The 19,061-nt window shown below is 37.6% G+C and overlaps 1 protein-coding gene across 8 annotated transcripts in view; it reads right to left on the reverse strand.

Moving 5' to 3' along the window:
* magi1b (membrane associated guanylate kinase, WW and PDZ domain containing 1b) overlaps positions 1-19,061 on the reverse strand; it is a 114,079-nt gene that overhangs the window by 62,542 nt on the left and 32,476 nt on the right. For all 8 annotated transcript variants that reach the window (XM_056734431.1, XM_056734435.1, XM_056734430.1 and 5 more), the window contains exon 2: positions 710-826. In XM_056734431.1, the coding sequence (XP_056590409.1) occupies positions 710-826 (117 nt within the window). The remainder of the gene's footprint in view (positions 1-709; positions 827-19,061) is intronic.

The raw sequence follows: 19,061 nt of genomic DNA on the forward strand, positions 1-19,061 counted from the left end.
CTGAGACGGTCTACAGATGAGAGCTCGATTAGCAGGAACGCACACAACTCAAAAGTCAAACAGAAGCCGAGAGGTGATTGGCTTTCACCTGGATGACATTGAGACTGCTGCTGCCGATTTTACGACCGAAAAAAAACTACTAAAAGCAGATTTAAAATCTTCTACAAACTTTAGCAGAATGCTTTTTGAAATAGCTTTTATATTGGAGAGTGCAATGCTTTTCAAGTTTGAATGTTTAGTCATTAAAATGCAATTATGTCATTTCAACAGTATATCCTGTAAACTTCAAACTACATACACACACAAACAAAGTTAAAGCAGTATGGTTGAGAATGTGAAAGTCTCTCGTCGTTTTTTTCCAACATACTTGCACTGGACTCTTTTAAACATCTATTTTACATGTCAAAGCACATTCAGTCTGCTGCATGTTTACTGCTCTCGATCTCTATACAAATATAGAAACACAATATTTTAATCACACCTCTCACAAGAACATGGCAGCCGCCTACTCAATCAAAAAAAAGGACTTCCGAGGATACTCAAACTGTACAAACAGTCCTGCCATTACTTTTCTGTAAACACAGCTTCTGCATATCAACATTACCGAGAGTACAGTAGACTAGAATACATCAGAGTACAGTTTTTCCACAGATAGTGAACAGACTGTCGACTGGAGTTTTGTTGAATAAGAAATAATGAGGATACTCACAAGGCACAGCATGGCGGTAGAGGTTGTCTCGTATGGTTTGCTGAAGCTCATGGTCCGGGGAGGATTTCTGAAACCTCTGGCTCAGGTAGAGCTTCAGGTCTTTATTGAGTTTGTTTCCTGCGGAACCAAGAAGAAACACACACATTTTAATAATGCTGAATCAAGTGCATCTATTGTTAGATATCCGACCTAAACAGCAGTCTTAACCATTCCTAGACAAAGAGCGTTATGGGTAATAGAGAAACATGACAGGAAAAAACCAAAACCGAAAAAGCTACCATATAGGATTAGCGCAGACAAAAGGCCAGTCTATAACAATAAATAAATTACTACTACCAAAATCATAAGCGCATTAATTGATTCGTATGGGCGTGAAACGGTAATCCCTCACACATTAGCACCAGCTTTTAGCACATTTTAGCAGCACACCTCGATTCACGCTCATGGGGATACCTGGCTGCCACCTCAACGCGGAGCAAGCAGAAATAGAGTGGGCAGTGTGAAACATTTCCCACCCTCAGCTCCACCATCTGTTTAGAAGACACAGATCGCTTACCCAGCACCATTTCAAAGAGATGCCAATAGCCAAAAGCTGTTTATGTGTTAATGTGGTTCCGCTGAGTGCCCACGCCAATGCCAGATCAGTCGCAGACACCGGCCTTGCCACAAACCCTCGGTTACTCAAATGTAGAAGGAACTCGTCTTGGGAGTTCCCTTTATCAGATTAATGTGAGGAATTCTCTTCATTGAACAGACTTTATTGCAACCTACATAGGACAAGGTATCAGCACACTTGGTTGCCATAGCAATACTTGATGCTCTAAATGAGGCCCCGCCTTTCATAATCATCATCCACACTTTGGTGACGCTATGCTGCATACGTAGTACTTTGAGGGTGCACTGCGGCAGGGCCAGTATAAAACTACAGGCATTAAACAAGATGTTTACACTTTTTACACTCAAAAGTAGAAGTACAAGTGTTTTCATTAAAGCGTTATCTTAATGTGATATCCAATGCTGTTCCTCTAGTGGGGTGTTATGGGATTAGGGGATTACCTTCGCACAGCACACTAACTAAAATAAGTGTGGACTGGCAGAGTCTGATACCACATCAGCATTTCTGCATTGAACTCTGGCTAAGATATAAAAAGATAAATGGAACAAAAATTCATTCTGCGTATAAATGAACCGACCAAAGGGGGGCATTTATGAGATCAAAACTGTTTAAAAATCACAGCACTCATTAAAGGATGAAAGCTGCCTTTTAGGGCGGTCGAAAAAAGGTCAAGGGAAATAATTATTTTCATAGTTTGCACATTACAAAAATGTTTAATATTTTGTATTGCTAATTTAAATATATCACAGATGCAGTATTGCATCTTTAGCCATACAGATTGCAGTGATGTAGCACATACATTAAACATGCAAAGTTTGTGTTTACAATGTTTTGTTGTGTCCCGTCTTCTACATTGTATAAAAGCAACTTCAGTTGATAAACAGGACATTTGTTATGAGGACTAAATATATTACTTTTTGTGTACTGACTGGATTTACTCAAACACTGCATACTTAAGTTTATGTCTAATGTGTGTTAAACAGTTCTACCAAATTACAGTTACAATTGTACCTTAAACAAGGACATTTCCCAGCATGGATTGCAGCAACGTAGATCATGTGGTTAAAGGGATAGTTTACCCAAAAATGAAAATCTAACCTATTTGGTTAGAAACATTCTTACACATATCTTCTTTTGTGTTCAGTGGAACAATATCATTTACACAGGTTTGAAACAACTTGAGACTGAGTAAATGAAAACTGAATTTTCATTCTTGGGTGAACTTTCCCCTTAATGTTATAGAAAAGAATTACTGCTTTAGCATTAGCGCTGGTTCTATTTCTCTTGTTGTTGTTGTTTGTCTGTGTAGTGTTGAGGTCTAAGTGCATGGCGCAGTGTTCTACTAGTGAAATTGATTTCACAAACTGATAATAGTTCATAAATAGTATGCAACCAAACTGTTCTTGGTCACTATTGACTACCATAGTAGTTTTCTATGTCAATGATAGTCAATAGTGCCCCTGAATGGTTTTGTTAAAAACATTCTTCAAAATATCTTTCTTTGTGTTCAGCAGAACAACAAACTTTCTACAAGTTTAGAACAATTTGAGGGTGAGTAAATAATGAAATGTTTTCATTTTTGGGTGAGCTATCCCTTTAAGAATTCTTTAACCTGTAAAGCAGGTTGTACTATTGGCTGTAAAACAAAAACCGACTGTGCCAGGCAATGTTTAAGCTCGAAGGTCAGAAAATAGCTTTTCTCTTCTAACTGAACCTCTGGAGGACCGTTCTTAATCTAGCCCAATCCAGGTCTAAAAATAGTTTTCGATGAAAAACCCCACTTAACAGCTTTTTCAGAATTGAAACCGGAGTTACACACGAGTGGCACACAGTGTCCTGTTGAGCTGGTGACCGCAGCCCGGCGTCCGTGTTCGAACCATGACATGCCGCTGTGAATTAATCCCCGCAACAGGTTGCGAATCATTACTTAAACCTACACCAGCCAGAATCAAGCTCAGACTACATCGCCACCCCATCAATCATCGCAAACTCACTTTATACCCAATTAGCCGCTGAGCTAGTCAGACTCAACATCAACAATGAACCTGGTGAGATCTGAGCTCCTGCCATGCAGAGATGCTGGCGGGTGAGTGAACAGACAAAGATGTGTAAGAGGACAGTTACTAATCATTTAAAATAAAAAAAGAGCTTAACATTGACATTTTAAAAGACTAATTTGGTATTGTAACAGCCTACCACCACGTGACTTAAAGGGATAATTCACCCCAAAAGGAAAATTCTTAAATCATTTACTCACCCTCATGTTGTTCAAACACTGTGCAAAATTCTTTGTTCTGTTGAAAACAAAAGAAGATATTTTGAAGAATGTGGGAAACTAAACCATTCTGGGGCACCATAGTACTATGGTAGTCCATAGTGCCCCAGAACTGTTTGCTTTCTAACATTCTTCAAAATATCTTTCTCTGTGTTCCACATATAAACAAAATTTACACAGATTTGAAACAATTTGAGGTTGAGTTAATGATGACAGAATTTTCATTTTTTTGGTGAGCTATCCCTTTAAGCGGAGGACGATAGAAGAGACACAAAGTGCTTGATCTCTGAAGAATACAAACAAGCTACTTCGTGCTTTGAGCAGGAATGCAAAAAATGACTGGTCACAGGCCACTGATGTATTTTCTTCTCCATGTCTATAATCTAGAATTTTGCATCCTTGAGTTCCCGTATTATTATTTAGTTGGTTGTATACAAAGAGGCTCAAAGGGGGATGTTTTAAGCGAGCAGAGTGAACGCCAGCAAATGTTTCGGGTGTCTTTTTACACAGACCCACACACTTTATACACGCAACGCACAGATTACACATAATATAATCTTATTATATGCATTATGGAGATGGAGGTTTAGTGCACTACAAAGAATGGGCCTAAAAAGCACCTTTTCAAGGAAGCAAGTGTTTTTCAAATGCAATTACAAAATACTTTTCAAGGAGGGAGAAAAGCATCTTCAACTAATAACAGCTATTATACTTTAGGCTGGTATGTTTTTTTGTATGTCAATAAGATATAGTCAACACAGCAAATTTATTTTCCATATTGTGAGATGAACACAGAAGCATTGTGGTTGATTTTTGCATGTTTTGATACAATTTGTAACAATTTTTCCTGTTGTTAGGCCTACTATCTGCAGATTCAGATTACAACAGCCAAGTGGTACTAATCTTATTTGACAAAACTGCAGATTTGTTGCTCTGTGTGGCCATACCTCTGTATCATGGCAGATTTTGGGACATTTTCTTGCAGTTTATCTAAAAATATTCTGCATTTTATGTCCACACTCCACACAAAAAGGCAAAAAGAAGTGATAAATGTGTGTGTGTCTGTGTAATGGGGGTGTGGGGACACCATTTGGCATCTGAGCCCCTAAATCCCTCCTAAAACAGATAATTAAATAACAAATTGCCAACAGCCCAACTGCACCTGGCAGATAAACTGATGATGGAGAATGAACATGAAAGCCAAGGCACACTTTACTGTATATTATTAATGAGTATCTGCATTAATGCACGTGTTTAAGACAACTGTTTCTAAATACTGGAAACCCACACTTCCAGGGTGTATTTTCCATTACCCGCTGGATCTCAATATTCTCCAGGAGAAACCAAAGCACAGTGTTTAAAAGAGATTACGGGATCAGACAAACCATTCGGAGTTTCACAGACCTGGTACCACTCAGACACATGACTGCCAGCTGACGCCAGCCCTACGTTCTTGGGAAAATGAAATCCAAGAACTGAAAAGAGGCTTGATTTACTGGCTCGGCTTTGGAGTTGGAAAATGAAAGAACTGTCAGACTTGCAAATTTCTTTGGAGTCGAAATACAATGTGGACATTTTCCTCCGCATGTGCATAAAAGCAAGCAATAAAATGTTCAAAAGGCTCTTGAAAAAAAGATGACAGATGAGTAAATAGAGTGTGAGAATAGACTCAATCAGACACAAACACACACACACCACACACACACAATAAAATTAAGTCATAATGTGTACTGAAGAGTTTATTTCCAGAATGAGATTACTCTGTTTAAAAATCATGTTTTTTTATTGTGCATTCCAATTAATATCAAACTGGTGTTGGTTTGTTTTGATTCAAGCCATAATAGAAAAACAATACAGCTCACTAACAAAATAAAACATGATATAAAAAAGATGATTTTTCAAAATTACTCTTCAAAATTCACAATCCTGTCTTATCTGAATATGGTTTTGGGGTTAAAATGCATTGGAACAACACGATAAAAAAGCAACCAATACTTTAAAATCCTAGCATGTTTATATTACTTACAATTGATATGAACCAATTCACATCAAAATCATAGTATGCAAGCCAAGCACGTAAAGAATTATTGATGTAAATACAAAAACATTTATTTTCTCCATCTGCAACTTCATCTAATGGTTTTCAATGTTTGACACTGTCACTTAGTGGTTCGACCTTATTTAATAGTTAAAATATGATGTATTGTGTGTTTATATCCAAATTTACTTATGCAACAATCTCTCCTTCCTTTCCTGAAAATATTCCAGACACTACACTCTCAAAACGGATGTTCATGTATATTTGCCGCATGTATAATGACACATTAGGAGTCATTGCATGTTGATGCTGTGTTAAATAAATGGACGAACACAAGGCTGAGTTAAAAGAAACACAAAATCTGTTGTCTTTGACTCAAAACAGAGATGCGAAGGGGAGTGCTCAAATCATGTTTTTAAGACTGGTCATATTAACCATCATATAAAAGCAAGCTCTCAGCTACCCCGTGGACAGGCCTCCATATCTGCCTGTGTCATCTAATGAGCGCACTCCTTATGACACAAACCCCATAGGATCAGCAAAGAGATCACCCTCAGCTCACCAACTCCCAGACACGCCCATCAAAAAGAAATGCTGCCATCATGTTCAAGGGATTATATTTAACACTGGAGGGTTAAATATAAAAGCCCATGACAATGATGTGTTTCTAAACACAGTGGGGCAGCATTAGCAGGGAAGCTTGTATCTGCACTGTAGGTGTGAGGAATAAAGGCAGGTATGAGGTCTGTAAACAAGTGCCTGTGTGATTGGTATTCAGCTCTCGTTTCTTTCCTAGCTCTACACTGCCCTCTGTGTTTCACTCCATTACGCCTGGCCCGCATCACACTGGGCCCGGTCGCCATAGAAACGCTGGTCAGAGCAGCTCTCATGCAGCCTTGGTGCTTAAGTGTGATGCCCCCTGCTGGAATTTAACAGTAACAAGCAGGAACGCAAGAGGATTGACAGATCGCGTTTTACTAATCCTTAATACATCTTTGCTTGCCACAGTATATGAACAAAATTACTCCAATGATTCATACAGCGAAAAAATATACACAGATGTAGCCCAAGCACCCAGATTTGGTGACTTATTGTAGGCCTACCATAAATCCATTTTTTCTGTCACATAATTATTGACATAATTATAAACACTTTCATCATCCCTAGTTAAATGGGAAAACTTAACATATGAACCCTGAGATGTGTTTCTGTTTCTGTTTCTGTTTTAAATTGGCACCTTTATTTCATTCATTTTTTAAACTTGGTCTCCCTTTGGAAACGACTTACCCCCTCATTTAATATAACCACAGTGTCACTGTCCAGGCACACATCTTCACCTCTCATTTATGGAGGACCTCATCGCTTTCCCCCTGAATTTATTAGCATCCCGGCCTATCGCTGCTCGGTTTGAGGATTTTATATGACCGTATGAGACCGAAAAGACAGACGCTTTACAACAGCATTTCTCTCCAGTCGCAACTGAAATTGTTTACCACATTCCAGATTGCTTATATCGATTCCCAGCGCTCAGGGCAAAAAATACGCCTCCAATGATTCATCTCAGACATGCGGCGTTGATCAGATAGAGCCGTCGTTTATATTCGTCCCTTCTGACTGCAGGCATCAGACAAGCGTATTAGCTTCACTGGTCTTTATGGTTGTGTCTGACTGTGTTTGGGATATCAATGTGTGTAACTTTCAGGAAAGAGAACACATGTATTTTGGAAGAAGTTATCTATGCATGCATGATATTGAAACGCAGCCTGTATAAGCCGGTCAAGAGGTGAGCGCAGGTAAATCTGGGTGATATGGCCGAATTGCTCACTGCTCATTGGATATTGCTTCATCTTGTACATGTGTGCATTTAATTGTCCAGAAAGCACTGCGGTTCATGGGAAGTGATGGCAATAGAGTTGCGGCAACAGATGCCAACGGCTTCCAAGTCAAAAGAACTGTAGAATGATGATCATAACTTTTCTGCGAGCCTGACAGGAAGATGTTATTTATTTATTTTATACTCCACTTCATCCAGGCAAGCTTCAGAAAATCACCACATGCCTCAGACCTTTCTGATAGTATTAACAGGAGACTTTAAGACACTGATAAAGATATTTGGAAGAATGCTTGTAACCAACATTTTTGGGACAGCATTGACTACCATTGTAGGAAAAATGACAGTGGTAGTCAAAAGGGGACCAGCACTCTTTGCTTTCCTACATTCTTCAAAATATCTTATTTTGTGTTAAACAGAACAAAGAAATTTACAAAGCAATTCTTCCTAATAGATTTTGTAGTTACGGTATCAATCTGCTTCCACATATTTCAGATGTGTCTATCTACTTTATTTATGTTTTGTGCATATAAATAAAGATAAAATAACAACCAATTAATATGACAGACTCCGACTATTGATGTTTATCATACTAACAACCAGTGTTGGGTGTAACTAGTTACTAAGTAATTAGTTACTGTAATTTAATTACTTTTCCCTTGAAAAAGTAAAGTAAGGGATTACTCATATGTTTTCTGTAATTTAAATAGTCACTTTTGATGTAAATAAACTAAATACTTTGTTAAATATATGCGTGTGCAATAGCGTAATTGACATCAAAATTCAAAGTCTTACTTTAAAATCTGTGCTTTAATGTATAATTCTCACATTTGTAATACTTTGGTCAGTTAATAATGTTATTTGAATGAATTCAATAAGCCGTTTCATGTATATTCTTGAATCACTTAACTAATCAAGGTTGATGTAGGATATAGAAAGTAATTAGTAATGAGTAACTAAATACTTTTTGGACAGAGTAATTTGGACAGTAATCTAATTACACTATTGAATATGTAATGAGTAACTAGTAATTAATTACTTTTTCAGAGTAACTTACCCAACACTGCTAACAACTAAATGGAGGGAGGTTTTGGACCAATTACATTTACTTGGGAGACGGAGTAACCCGGGTCAAGGCCAACTGAAATGACAGACACCCTTAAAACTGAAGTAAACTGGTTTATTTTCACATTTAAATGAGTTCCTGTCACAGTGTGAATAGATAGTGAATTTCTCTCTCGTACACATTTACCTACACAGCACTTTAAGACCCTTGAGGGGACTGACTGGCGACTTCACTTAATATCTTCCCTACCCAAGGGGCTTTTATCAGACCAACAGCAGTGAAAAGTATCACAGCTGGACTTCTGACAGACCACCAGCAGAATCACAAGCCCAACTCCGAATAAAACATCCATTTGTGTTTGTACTGCTGAAGGCAATCTTTTCAGTTTCATCCAGATTCCAGCTACATTTGAACTCACATGTTCCCTATGCAATGTGAACATTTGCAATATTTGTATGTCTTCATCACAAACAGTTATGTAACCAATGGTTATAATAATAGCATTGTAACTATGCATTTCATACGTTATATAATTCTATATTTTGCAATGTCTAGGTGGTGGTATACAAATGTCTGTATTCATCAATCTGATGCAAGATCAAATGCATGTGTTTGTTTGCCTGCCTGTGTGTGTGTCTCTCTCTCACCAAGCGGCTGTTTCTATGTCGCCCCACCACTGGGTTTGATTAAAGGCTCTGTGATACAACCCACTCTCACCCCACACTGGGACCACAGCACCCCACAGCGTACAAGGCAGCAGGATGCTCTCACGAGTCAATATGGCACCCCTCCTCCCAACCAATACATACACTCACATTTTAGGGGCGTGTCAGCATGCCATTCTAACAAAAGCCCTACAACCCTAGTTCTCACTCACTCACAATGATGCTTCAATCTGCTGATGCAACACAGTATCTAAAGTAAAGCATGTGCTCTCCGCACTGACCCCTCGGGGGGGGGGGGGGGGGGAGAGGCTCTGTGACTAAGCAAACAGCAGCAGCCAGATGCAACTGACACCGGATAAGATTTTCCAACTGCGCCACCAGGGGGCATGACTGAATATGGCAGGTTGGCAGATATCAGATGATTGGCTGATGGCACCAAGGCAAGGCACAGTCTATAGTCTTTCACTGACAATTCGCAAAACATACTTTATGTTGTTCATTGCATAATAAAAATCATTTATTTTATCCTAGTTCATTATTTTATCTATTGAAAGACCTACTGCTTTAAATTTGCTATGAATTATGCAACCGATAAGAATGGATTTTTGTTCTCAGTTATAGTAAACAAATTTTTTAAAAGGAATTCTATTGCAAACAAAGTCTATTATTGACAATTTTTTGTATATTGTATGTCACAAATGTTTTTTTTTTTTTTTAAAGACCACCTGTGGTGAAAATCAAGTTTTTAACGTTGTTTATATGTTTATGTGGTGTTTTTAATGTGTTTTAAGACAGACCATGTGCAAATGTATCATTTTAAACCATTGTTGAGTATTATCTCAAGAGAGGATGCAGTTTAAATGCAGTTTAAAACTGCTCTGGTTAATGACGTCATGAATGTAACCAATCACATCAACTCATTTGACCCCTGTGGACCAGCAAGTTTCACTTTCAGTTTTAGCAGCGTCTAAACTGGCAAGATTGATTGAGTGCAGGCGGGGCTTATTTGCATATTCATGTATCTGTATACTTAATAAAGCTGAGGTGTAGTTACATTAAAGCTTTCTTAGGGAAGGAAAATAATTTATATATACGGTAAAAAAATTAAATGTAATTTTGATGGTAAAAGATTAGTTTTAAGATAATTATAGGGGGACTTTAAGATCTGAAAAGTTGTAGAAATTTTTCGATGTTCGATGTGACTTTTTACGTTTAGTGCTCTCAAAATACTTCACCTTGGCTTTAGAAAGCTTGCATATTGCATACGTCTTGTGAAGCTTCTTCTTACCATAGAGTTGAAAAATCCGAAGTATTTCCAAAAACTTGGTCTCGCTAAAAATTGGACGGTTGTATTTCTTTAGCCCGCGCCATCACTGTTGCTGAGCTGAAGCTGTGCGGTCTCTAGAATGTCCGGGCACCACACCACTCTCGCAAAAAGTTGAGGCTTTTTTGTTCCGACAACATCAACAATTGTTATATTAACTAGAAAATCTATTTTTTGGAATATGTGAATCGATAAGAATCGCTAGAGGATTGAATCGCGATTCATATGTGAATCGATTTTTTCACCCAGCCCTAATATTTATTGTACTTATATGAGACCAGTCTTCTTTTGATTGCACTTATGCTTTTGTTGTACTTATGCTGTCCCAATTGCCTCCATTACCTACCCCACTTGTAAGTCGCTTTGGATAAAAGCGTCTGCTAAATGACTAAATGTAAATGTACTTTATTTGTATTAAGTTCAATTACAACTACTCAACAGTTATTGATTCTTTGCTGAGGTCTACCGTAAGTTAAGTTCCTGCAATTTAACGTTTAAGTCGTTTCCGCTGAAACCGTCTATAAACCAAGATGACCAAGATGCAGTCGTTTTTTAATCTCACTTCAGTAAGAAACAAAAATACAAGTAAACAATTGGAAATCTTTTAATAAATTCATACCAAAACTTTCTGTCACTCCTCTCACTGCCACAATGTAATCCTAAAATTTAATTCCCACAATCCTTTTCACCTCCAGACTCATACATCCCTCATTTCTCCTTTTATTCTATGACCCTTGAGCAGACAGCCGTGACCTAATTTCTCCAGCACTAATGCAAAGTCACAGGACATGAGAATGTTACGCGCATCAGAGACAGGCAAGGTGATGTGATCCACATTAAAGCTTCACATCTGCTTGGATCTAAATTTAGTAGCAGCGCAGACACTCAACTTGCTCAGTGTACTACACTTAACTACACTCTGTGATTGCATACACGTACATCATAAACAAGGGCTTAGGCACCTTCCCAAACAAGTCTTTCCCTCACTGACACAGTAATCTAACAGTGTCCAAAATGCAGCTCTGATCCACCTCTCTAGAGCCACTCATACTGCATACTACTGCATGCTATCCCGAACACACATGTATGTACATTACATATAATAGAGAATGGAGGGTTACATAATTCCTTCCCAACCACAGCAGGGTTAAGATGTTGCTTTCTTCCAAATGAATTTAGCAAGAACTCTATGACTTCATGAAGCTAAAGCTGAGCCCAGAACAGCTCAAAAAAGTGAATTCAACCCAAATCGCAGGAGCTAAAAAAGAAAGCTTCAAATCCTAGATCACCATGAAAATCTCCCGGTCGTAAAGCTTCGCTCAAACTGTGGCACATGCTTCTGTAATGATTAATCTGTAAGAGGTTTGAATATGGGTGGCACTATACTTTTCTTTACATGCACAGGGTTAACACATTGCTTGATATTTTATAGAAAAAAAGCGTAAGAATTGTTTCAGGGTTGAAATAAAAAAGCCAGAAATACAAAGTAGCCAAGGGAATGTAAAATGCATGCAATTTTAGTCTTTTGTCCCAAATTTTCATTATTCGACTATCAAGCACCCATATGTGCAGCCTGCATTAATGTCCCTAAGGGGTTTTGCAATCTGTCATGCCGACTAACCTGCACAGATGCAAACAAAAGCTCAATGCATGACTCTGCCCATCACCTGCGTTACTAAAATGAAAATGTGAAACACAGAAACACTCAGCATTAGTTCTGTTTCAGTTACAACACATTATGCATCTTTGGAGAGGTTCATCATGAACACAAAACAAAAAGGCAAGTTGCAGTAAAACACAGGGATCAGAGGTCTCTCCATGCTGTTGTAACTGCAGTTCCTCTTATACCGTAAGGGAATTAATCATGGTGTCTGGCATGAAGCTGGTAGTGACAGCTTTCTGCAATGCAGGCTGCTTCATCATTCATTTGACTGCGCTGTGGCTAAACGCTTTCATGGTACATGTCATCAGCCTCTTTATGAGACCACAAACTGAAACAATAGGTCCCATCTCCATTTCAACCCCATCTCCTCTCATTACAAGATAGTCTACTCATTTCTAATTTCCATCCTTCAGTCTTTGGAAAACACTATTTCCGATTCTTCAACAGAGTACCCGTCCAAAACAATATGCAGATGACAAGAAGTGTGAAGGAAAGAGAGCACAGAGTAGGGTGAAGTGTTCCATTTCCATTCATGTTTTGCTGTGCAAAACCAATCAGTGACCTTCTGTTTGGAGACTACTAATTTGCATAGTAAGGAGTTGAATCTAGGGCTGTCAAATTGATTAATCGCGATTAATCGATCAAAAAAGCGGGTGCCCTGTATATGCATATATATATATACAAATGAATATATGTACATAAATATAACATATATCCATAACCTTGTATTTTCCTAATTCGCTGTTTTCAGGAAATAGAAAAAATCACTTTTTAAAGGATTAAATACTGTGTTGACCAAGTTGACAAGCAATTTTTAATACATTCAATTGTTAAATATTCGCAAAACCCAGAGAAAAACATAAAGGGGGACTAACGGGAAATTCCAGCGTTATGGACGTGACATTTTGCGTTATGGACGTGACATAAAAATGCTCAGAGAATGAATTTGTTACGATTATAATGAACCATCTCTTTATATTTTACTGAATCCTTGTTGATAGAGCTTAAACATAAAATCAGTCTATGAAAAAAAAATTATAAAAAAAGTGCAATAAACATGCGACAAAAAAGGATGCGGTCTTTGGGAGATGATAAACTTTGTAAGATTTCTTTAAAATAAAATGTACGATCCTGAATCAATAATAACCAATTAGTGGAGAAGGGATGCCTCTTTATAAAACATTGTTTTAACTATTATAAAATAGTTACTTTATATTAATTTTCATGTGTCCATTTATGATGATTAAGTAGCGTTATTGATGAGACAATCCTGAAAATGGAACTTACCTGACTACGAAAAATCATGCATTAAAAATAAAACGAATGCTTTACAAATTTGAAGAGAGATCTGACATGGGTATTTGAACCACCAAATGTTCAAATCTGTGCTGTGGATGATGTGGAGATGCTACATTTATATTATGCAAATAATGGCGTGTAAATATAATTGATCTTTTGTATAAATTTAAATAAGTATATGTTACAAATATATAATTTATAAAATATCTAAAATGTGTTTATGTATTTATATACACATATATGCCGTTATTATACACGCCACTTACACAAATTCTATGAAAATAAACTTTTTTGAATCAATTAAACGCGATAAGCCAATAAAGACTTCATTTAAATGTAAAGCCTGCTTTCAGACTCATTAATGCTGATAACTATCTCCCTTAAACAGATATCCACATATGAGCACATCTTGTAATATTGCTTCATTCGCAACACATGATCAAGGATGCGACACTTTGGGATGCATTTCAATGATCAATATATAGGTTATATCTTGATCAGTTGCAGGATTCCATTTACTTGGACTTTGCTGCATTGCACAACTATCTTTACAGCTTGAGCTTGAACTTTGGTTAAATAGAGGTGGTCATCCATTTTTATTTCCCTTTAAAATGTCCCATTAAAAATGTAAAACATTAATGAGAATAATGAGATGGTATCAGGGGGATAAAATATAACAAAACTTGTTTCACGATCTTTATTTGCAAAATGATTTACAGTTATATTGCTTTGCTGTGGAAAGCACATACAATACTATGATTAATCGTGTACTGAAACCAAAAGTATTACAAAGCATAAGCACTGTCGAGAAAGCGTACAGTAGGCCGTTCTATAGCCATATTATTGCCGCCTAATGAAATGAAGGAGCTCATGGACATAGAAACAGAGATAATGATGCAATTATACAACAACTCCACCTGGCAGCGCTCCAGTACATCTAGACTTAACCCCACCCTGCTAGAATCACTCCCACATACTAAACAAACATATTCCGACTCTCCTCCATTGTGCCCTCCGAGTATTTAGTCCTGCAACTACAAAACAGTCCTTGAGCTGTCAAACTTTAACTGAGAAACATGAACTCTGCCCATGCTGAGTGTGAGCTTGATTCACGCACAAAATAATGGTAAAAAGCACATTTCAACACAGCTTGGATTTCTAGCCAGAGTGGAAAAAGATGGTCAAAGAGTTAAAAAAGCAGTATATAATTAATGTATACATGCACACATGAGGACCATATGGGATCAATCTGGATTTTAAGATGAATTTGTTTTTTTGTGTATGCCAAGGTACTCTAAGCATCACTATTACTAATGCACAAAGTTATGCATTTACAGAAAGCACTATAACCTTAAATAATAAATGCATAAACACACTAGCAACTACATAGCCACGCTTTGACAACCATCTACAACACCTTAAAAAAACTCATATGTTGCAGTTATAAATTAACAACACTCTACTGTATCTTTTGTAAAACGATGAACTCCAATGGATCAAGAACAATATACAATACATACAAACAAACAGGCGTAGAAATAATTACGAGACAATTTAAAATACTGTATTTCTCATTTTAAAATGAACTATTCATAGGTATGTGTTTAGGTAATATTATCATTTTTGTTTCCTTCTGCGAACTTCTGACAATATACCTCCAAAATTTCAAATAAAAATATATTTTTTATTTGCAAAAAATGAAAACTAGAGAATGAGGTCAAAATAACAAAAACATTTGCTCTGTATTTTTTCAGACCTCAAATACGGCAAACAAAACAAGTTTATTTTCACTTTTAACCAATACAATGTGTGATAACCTACATTTTTATCACAGTTTTCATGTGTCTTGTGTAGATGTCAGCCTTTCACATGTTTGACCGATTTCATCAGGCTCCGAAAATTATTCAAAAAGAACACAAAGAATGGCCTTCATAGCTACCATACTTGTCCTCAGCTGCTCTCAATCTCTCACTTAAGCTTTAATTTTCGAGATCCTAATACAGTATATAATCTCTTTAACACAAGACAAACACTTCCACACACTGACATGTATGACCACGTTATGTTAACATGTCACTTCGGATTATCCAACAGCGAGCAATGTTCAGTGTAAATACAAGGCTCAAATGAAGAATGTGAATTAGCATTAAAAAACATTTTCTATGTGACAAACTTTTCCAGATGCCCAAAGGAAATCCAGGAAGGTACACCTCTACCCTGCATTACCTCCCCTTCCCTTTTCCAGATGTGCCCAACAGTACAATGTGCTGAATCAGTAAGACAGTCACACAAAAAGAAACACACCCAGCAGTAGTCCTGCTATTAGCTCCCACCCTGGACCACCTACAAACACCGTACGATACCAAAACTGTGCCAAACAGAATAGCATTATACATAGCTGCCAAGGCAAACTCAATATACAAGCCAGACATAACTGCATTGGGATTCAAATAAATTTAAAAATGAAGTTTTTGTAATTTACCTACTTGAATGCAATTCCAAGCCCATATTCTTCATTGAATCAGAATTTGATGTAGATGCTGCTTTTTTTATCCGTACAATGAAAATGACTGAGGATGTCAGTGCCTTATACAGCTAACATCTCCTTTTGTGCTCCATTGAAAAAAGAGTTTTGGAACACGGCAAGTAAGTAAAACGTTTTTATTTAAACTATCCCTGAAATTTACAGGTGCAACTCTTATTTTGACCTGAATTCTGCATTCACATGAAATAAGTTCTCTCAGAAAGGCCATTTTCAACAATTCATATCCACCAACATTGATGTTTGGGATGGAGTTAGTCCTCCCCAGCTCTGTTGCAAGCACACAGAAACTGTAATTCCATCTGAGGTCAACCCAGAAGAAATAGGTTAGTAAAACAGACAAAGTTTTAATTGGGAAGAAATGTGATTTTTTTTATAACATTGACACAGCTGTGATACAGATTAGAGAGAATGATGCCGGGGTGTGACAGGCAGAAACTTTCCAGGTCTCCCTCATTTCACGCTGACAGCATTTTGGCAGGCTCGAGATCTCACAACTTCGCTTTAAGACTCACTATATCACTTCGAGACTTAAACATGGCGTTCCCTGTGATGCCAATTTTCACCAGTTATAGTGACTATTCCGAGTTTTTGAATAACCTCCGCCCAAAGCAATACGCCAAAAAAGGGGCGAAGCCTTCCTTAGAGAAGAGCAAGAGCCGCTGGAGTAGTGTTTGTCTATCACAGATTGGAAACATTTGACTGAGCTACGTGCTTAATTACTTTCATCACAGTCCTACAGCCGGTAATAAGAATTCAGCGACACACATTCTAAGATAACTAACGGTCAAATAACAGCTTCCATGACTTTAACACTGGCTGTGAAAGCTGTTCTGTGTAACACACTGATATTGTGTGTGTGTGCGCATACCTCTAAAACACTTCTTTGAAACGTCCTTTGAAGTTCTGCTTGCAAATGTCCCCTAGTCAATATGCTTGTTTTATTATCCAACTTAGGTCCAATATAAAAAGGCAAAACTAACGCTTCTGTTATTAGTGTTAATTAATACAACTGGTCTGACGCCAATCGGTCCGGTGTCATTTCCCTCGCCATAGTAGGAAGGAAATTGCGATATTTTTTGCTCATGAACATTTAATTTATGCATGCAATGTCATGTATACTTATATTATATGAAGGGTTTGGTTCCAAAATGAAAATAACATTGTTGTTAAGATTTTTCATAAATCATGTTTTTTATTGTGCATTCCAATTAACATCAATCAATCTGCAGTTTATTTGTTTTGATTTATGCCATAATAACTAAAAAATACAGCTTATTCACACAATAAAAACATGATGACATCATAAAAAACACGATTTTTGAACAATTTTAAAAACAGAGTTATCTCATTTTGCAACCATATCCCATAAGGGCAAGCAATCATTGAAAACCGTAACAAATCTGTTTTCTTAAGAAGTGAAGACAAATGATGTTTGAAAACTAGAACCTGTGAACTTTAGGTGCTCCCAAGATATATTATGTGAATGATGTGTGTGTGTGTCCGAACCCCAAAGAAAGAAGTTTTGACAGCTTGTTTTCTTTGATCGTGTGGAAGCGAGGTCTCCACTGAGGATCATTTCATGGCTTATCAACTCCATTTACAATTCTTGCTCAATGATAACCTCAAACGTCAACTTCAATCGAAACCATGTGCGTCTGTGTGAAGGAGTGAGAGACAGACAGACCCAGCCAAACACAAAGCGGAGTTCAACGTCTCATGTATCCTGAATGAGAGGATTGATAACAGGTGAGCCTTTCATCAATCTACTTCTCTACACACCGCACATTGTTAAGCATTAACAAAAGAACTGACAACATTTACATTTTATTAAAACAGCTGCTAATTTTGTTTTTATGCAGCACGTTGAATGAGTTATTTGTGCGGCTGTGCTTTTATGTCAACACTGTGATTGATCACCCAGATGTGAAAAAAGCATGGAGACCTCGCAGCAGTGACAGCGTAGCAGACTGGAGACCGAGGAAATTAATGTGTCATGAATGCAGGCAAAGAGTTTCAGTGGTTGACGGCGGTACTGTGCGACCACTCTGTGACATTAACAATCTGCTTGAGCAGATGAAAACTATAACTTAGTGAAAGTATGACAACCAGAAACTAAAAGATTTTGTCTTCACTGTGATTGAAGTTGGATGGGGTTTAGTGCCCACATTTTGCTCTTTTTTTGTGTGCGTTTAGGAAATTGAATGCAATAAACTCCATTGCAAAATAAAATCCTCCCAGGACACCTGGCATTGGTCTTAAAAATCCCCCCCGCACATCGTTGTATCATTTTGTAGCACACATAATAAAACCGATGAGGTCTTCGGATCTTACAATGTTTCTCTATGGCGCTGAAACCTAAAATTGTCCAAGTTCCAGTCCCCGTGCAACTCATATTCAACTACCACTGGCTTATCTGTGTTGGAGGGGAGGGGCTTGCCGATAGGTCAGTTTGCTACCTCACCGCTAGAGGCCGCTAAATTTCATACAATGGACCTTTAGTATGTCGCAACCGAACCTGTTTAAATAATAACCATATGCCCATACAAATTTATTGTTTTTGTTCAGCGGTTCGGGTGAGGTTTCTCGATTAACACTCAGGCATATCTAACATAATAACAGCGTATGTAATATTTCAAATCGATTCAAGAAGGATACTCTTAAATTATCAAGTGCCTTCAATAAAAAAGTGAGAAGTCATATTGAAGAGAACAAATAATTATGACTATATTGCCCTTTTAAGAGTTGAACCTCCCACAACTGGTCCTGCTATAGCATTGAGATGATGCTTTTTGATGCAATCCAAGTATTGACCGGACTACAAGCTCAGTTTCTGTGCTTGTGGTGTGTCAAGAGGGCAGAGTATGGCAATGCATACACAAACACAACACAGAAATTATGATAAGTAAAAAAGATAGGGGGCTGTGGTAGTGTCATCCTCATTTGCTCAAACAGGGCAGTTGAGACCCAGGGCAGATATCCTTAGATTACATAACCACCCTCCCTTCTCACAAAACACATGCCTCACATACC

The sequence above is a fragment of the Triplophysa dalaica genome, chromosome 21, assembly GCF_015846415.1.
Source record: "Triplophysa dalaica isolate WHDGS20190420 chromosome 21, ASM1584641v1, whole genome shotgun sequence".
Taxonomy (NCBI): Eukaryota; Metazoa; Chordata; class Actinopteri; order Cypriniformes; family Nemacheilidae; genus Triplophysa; species Triplophysa dalaica.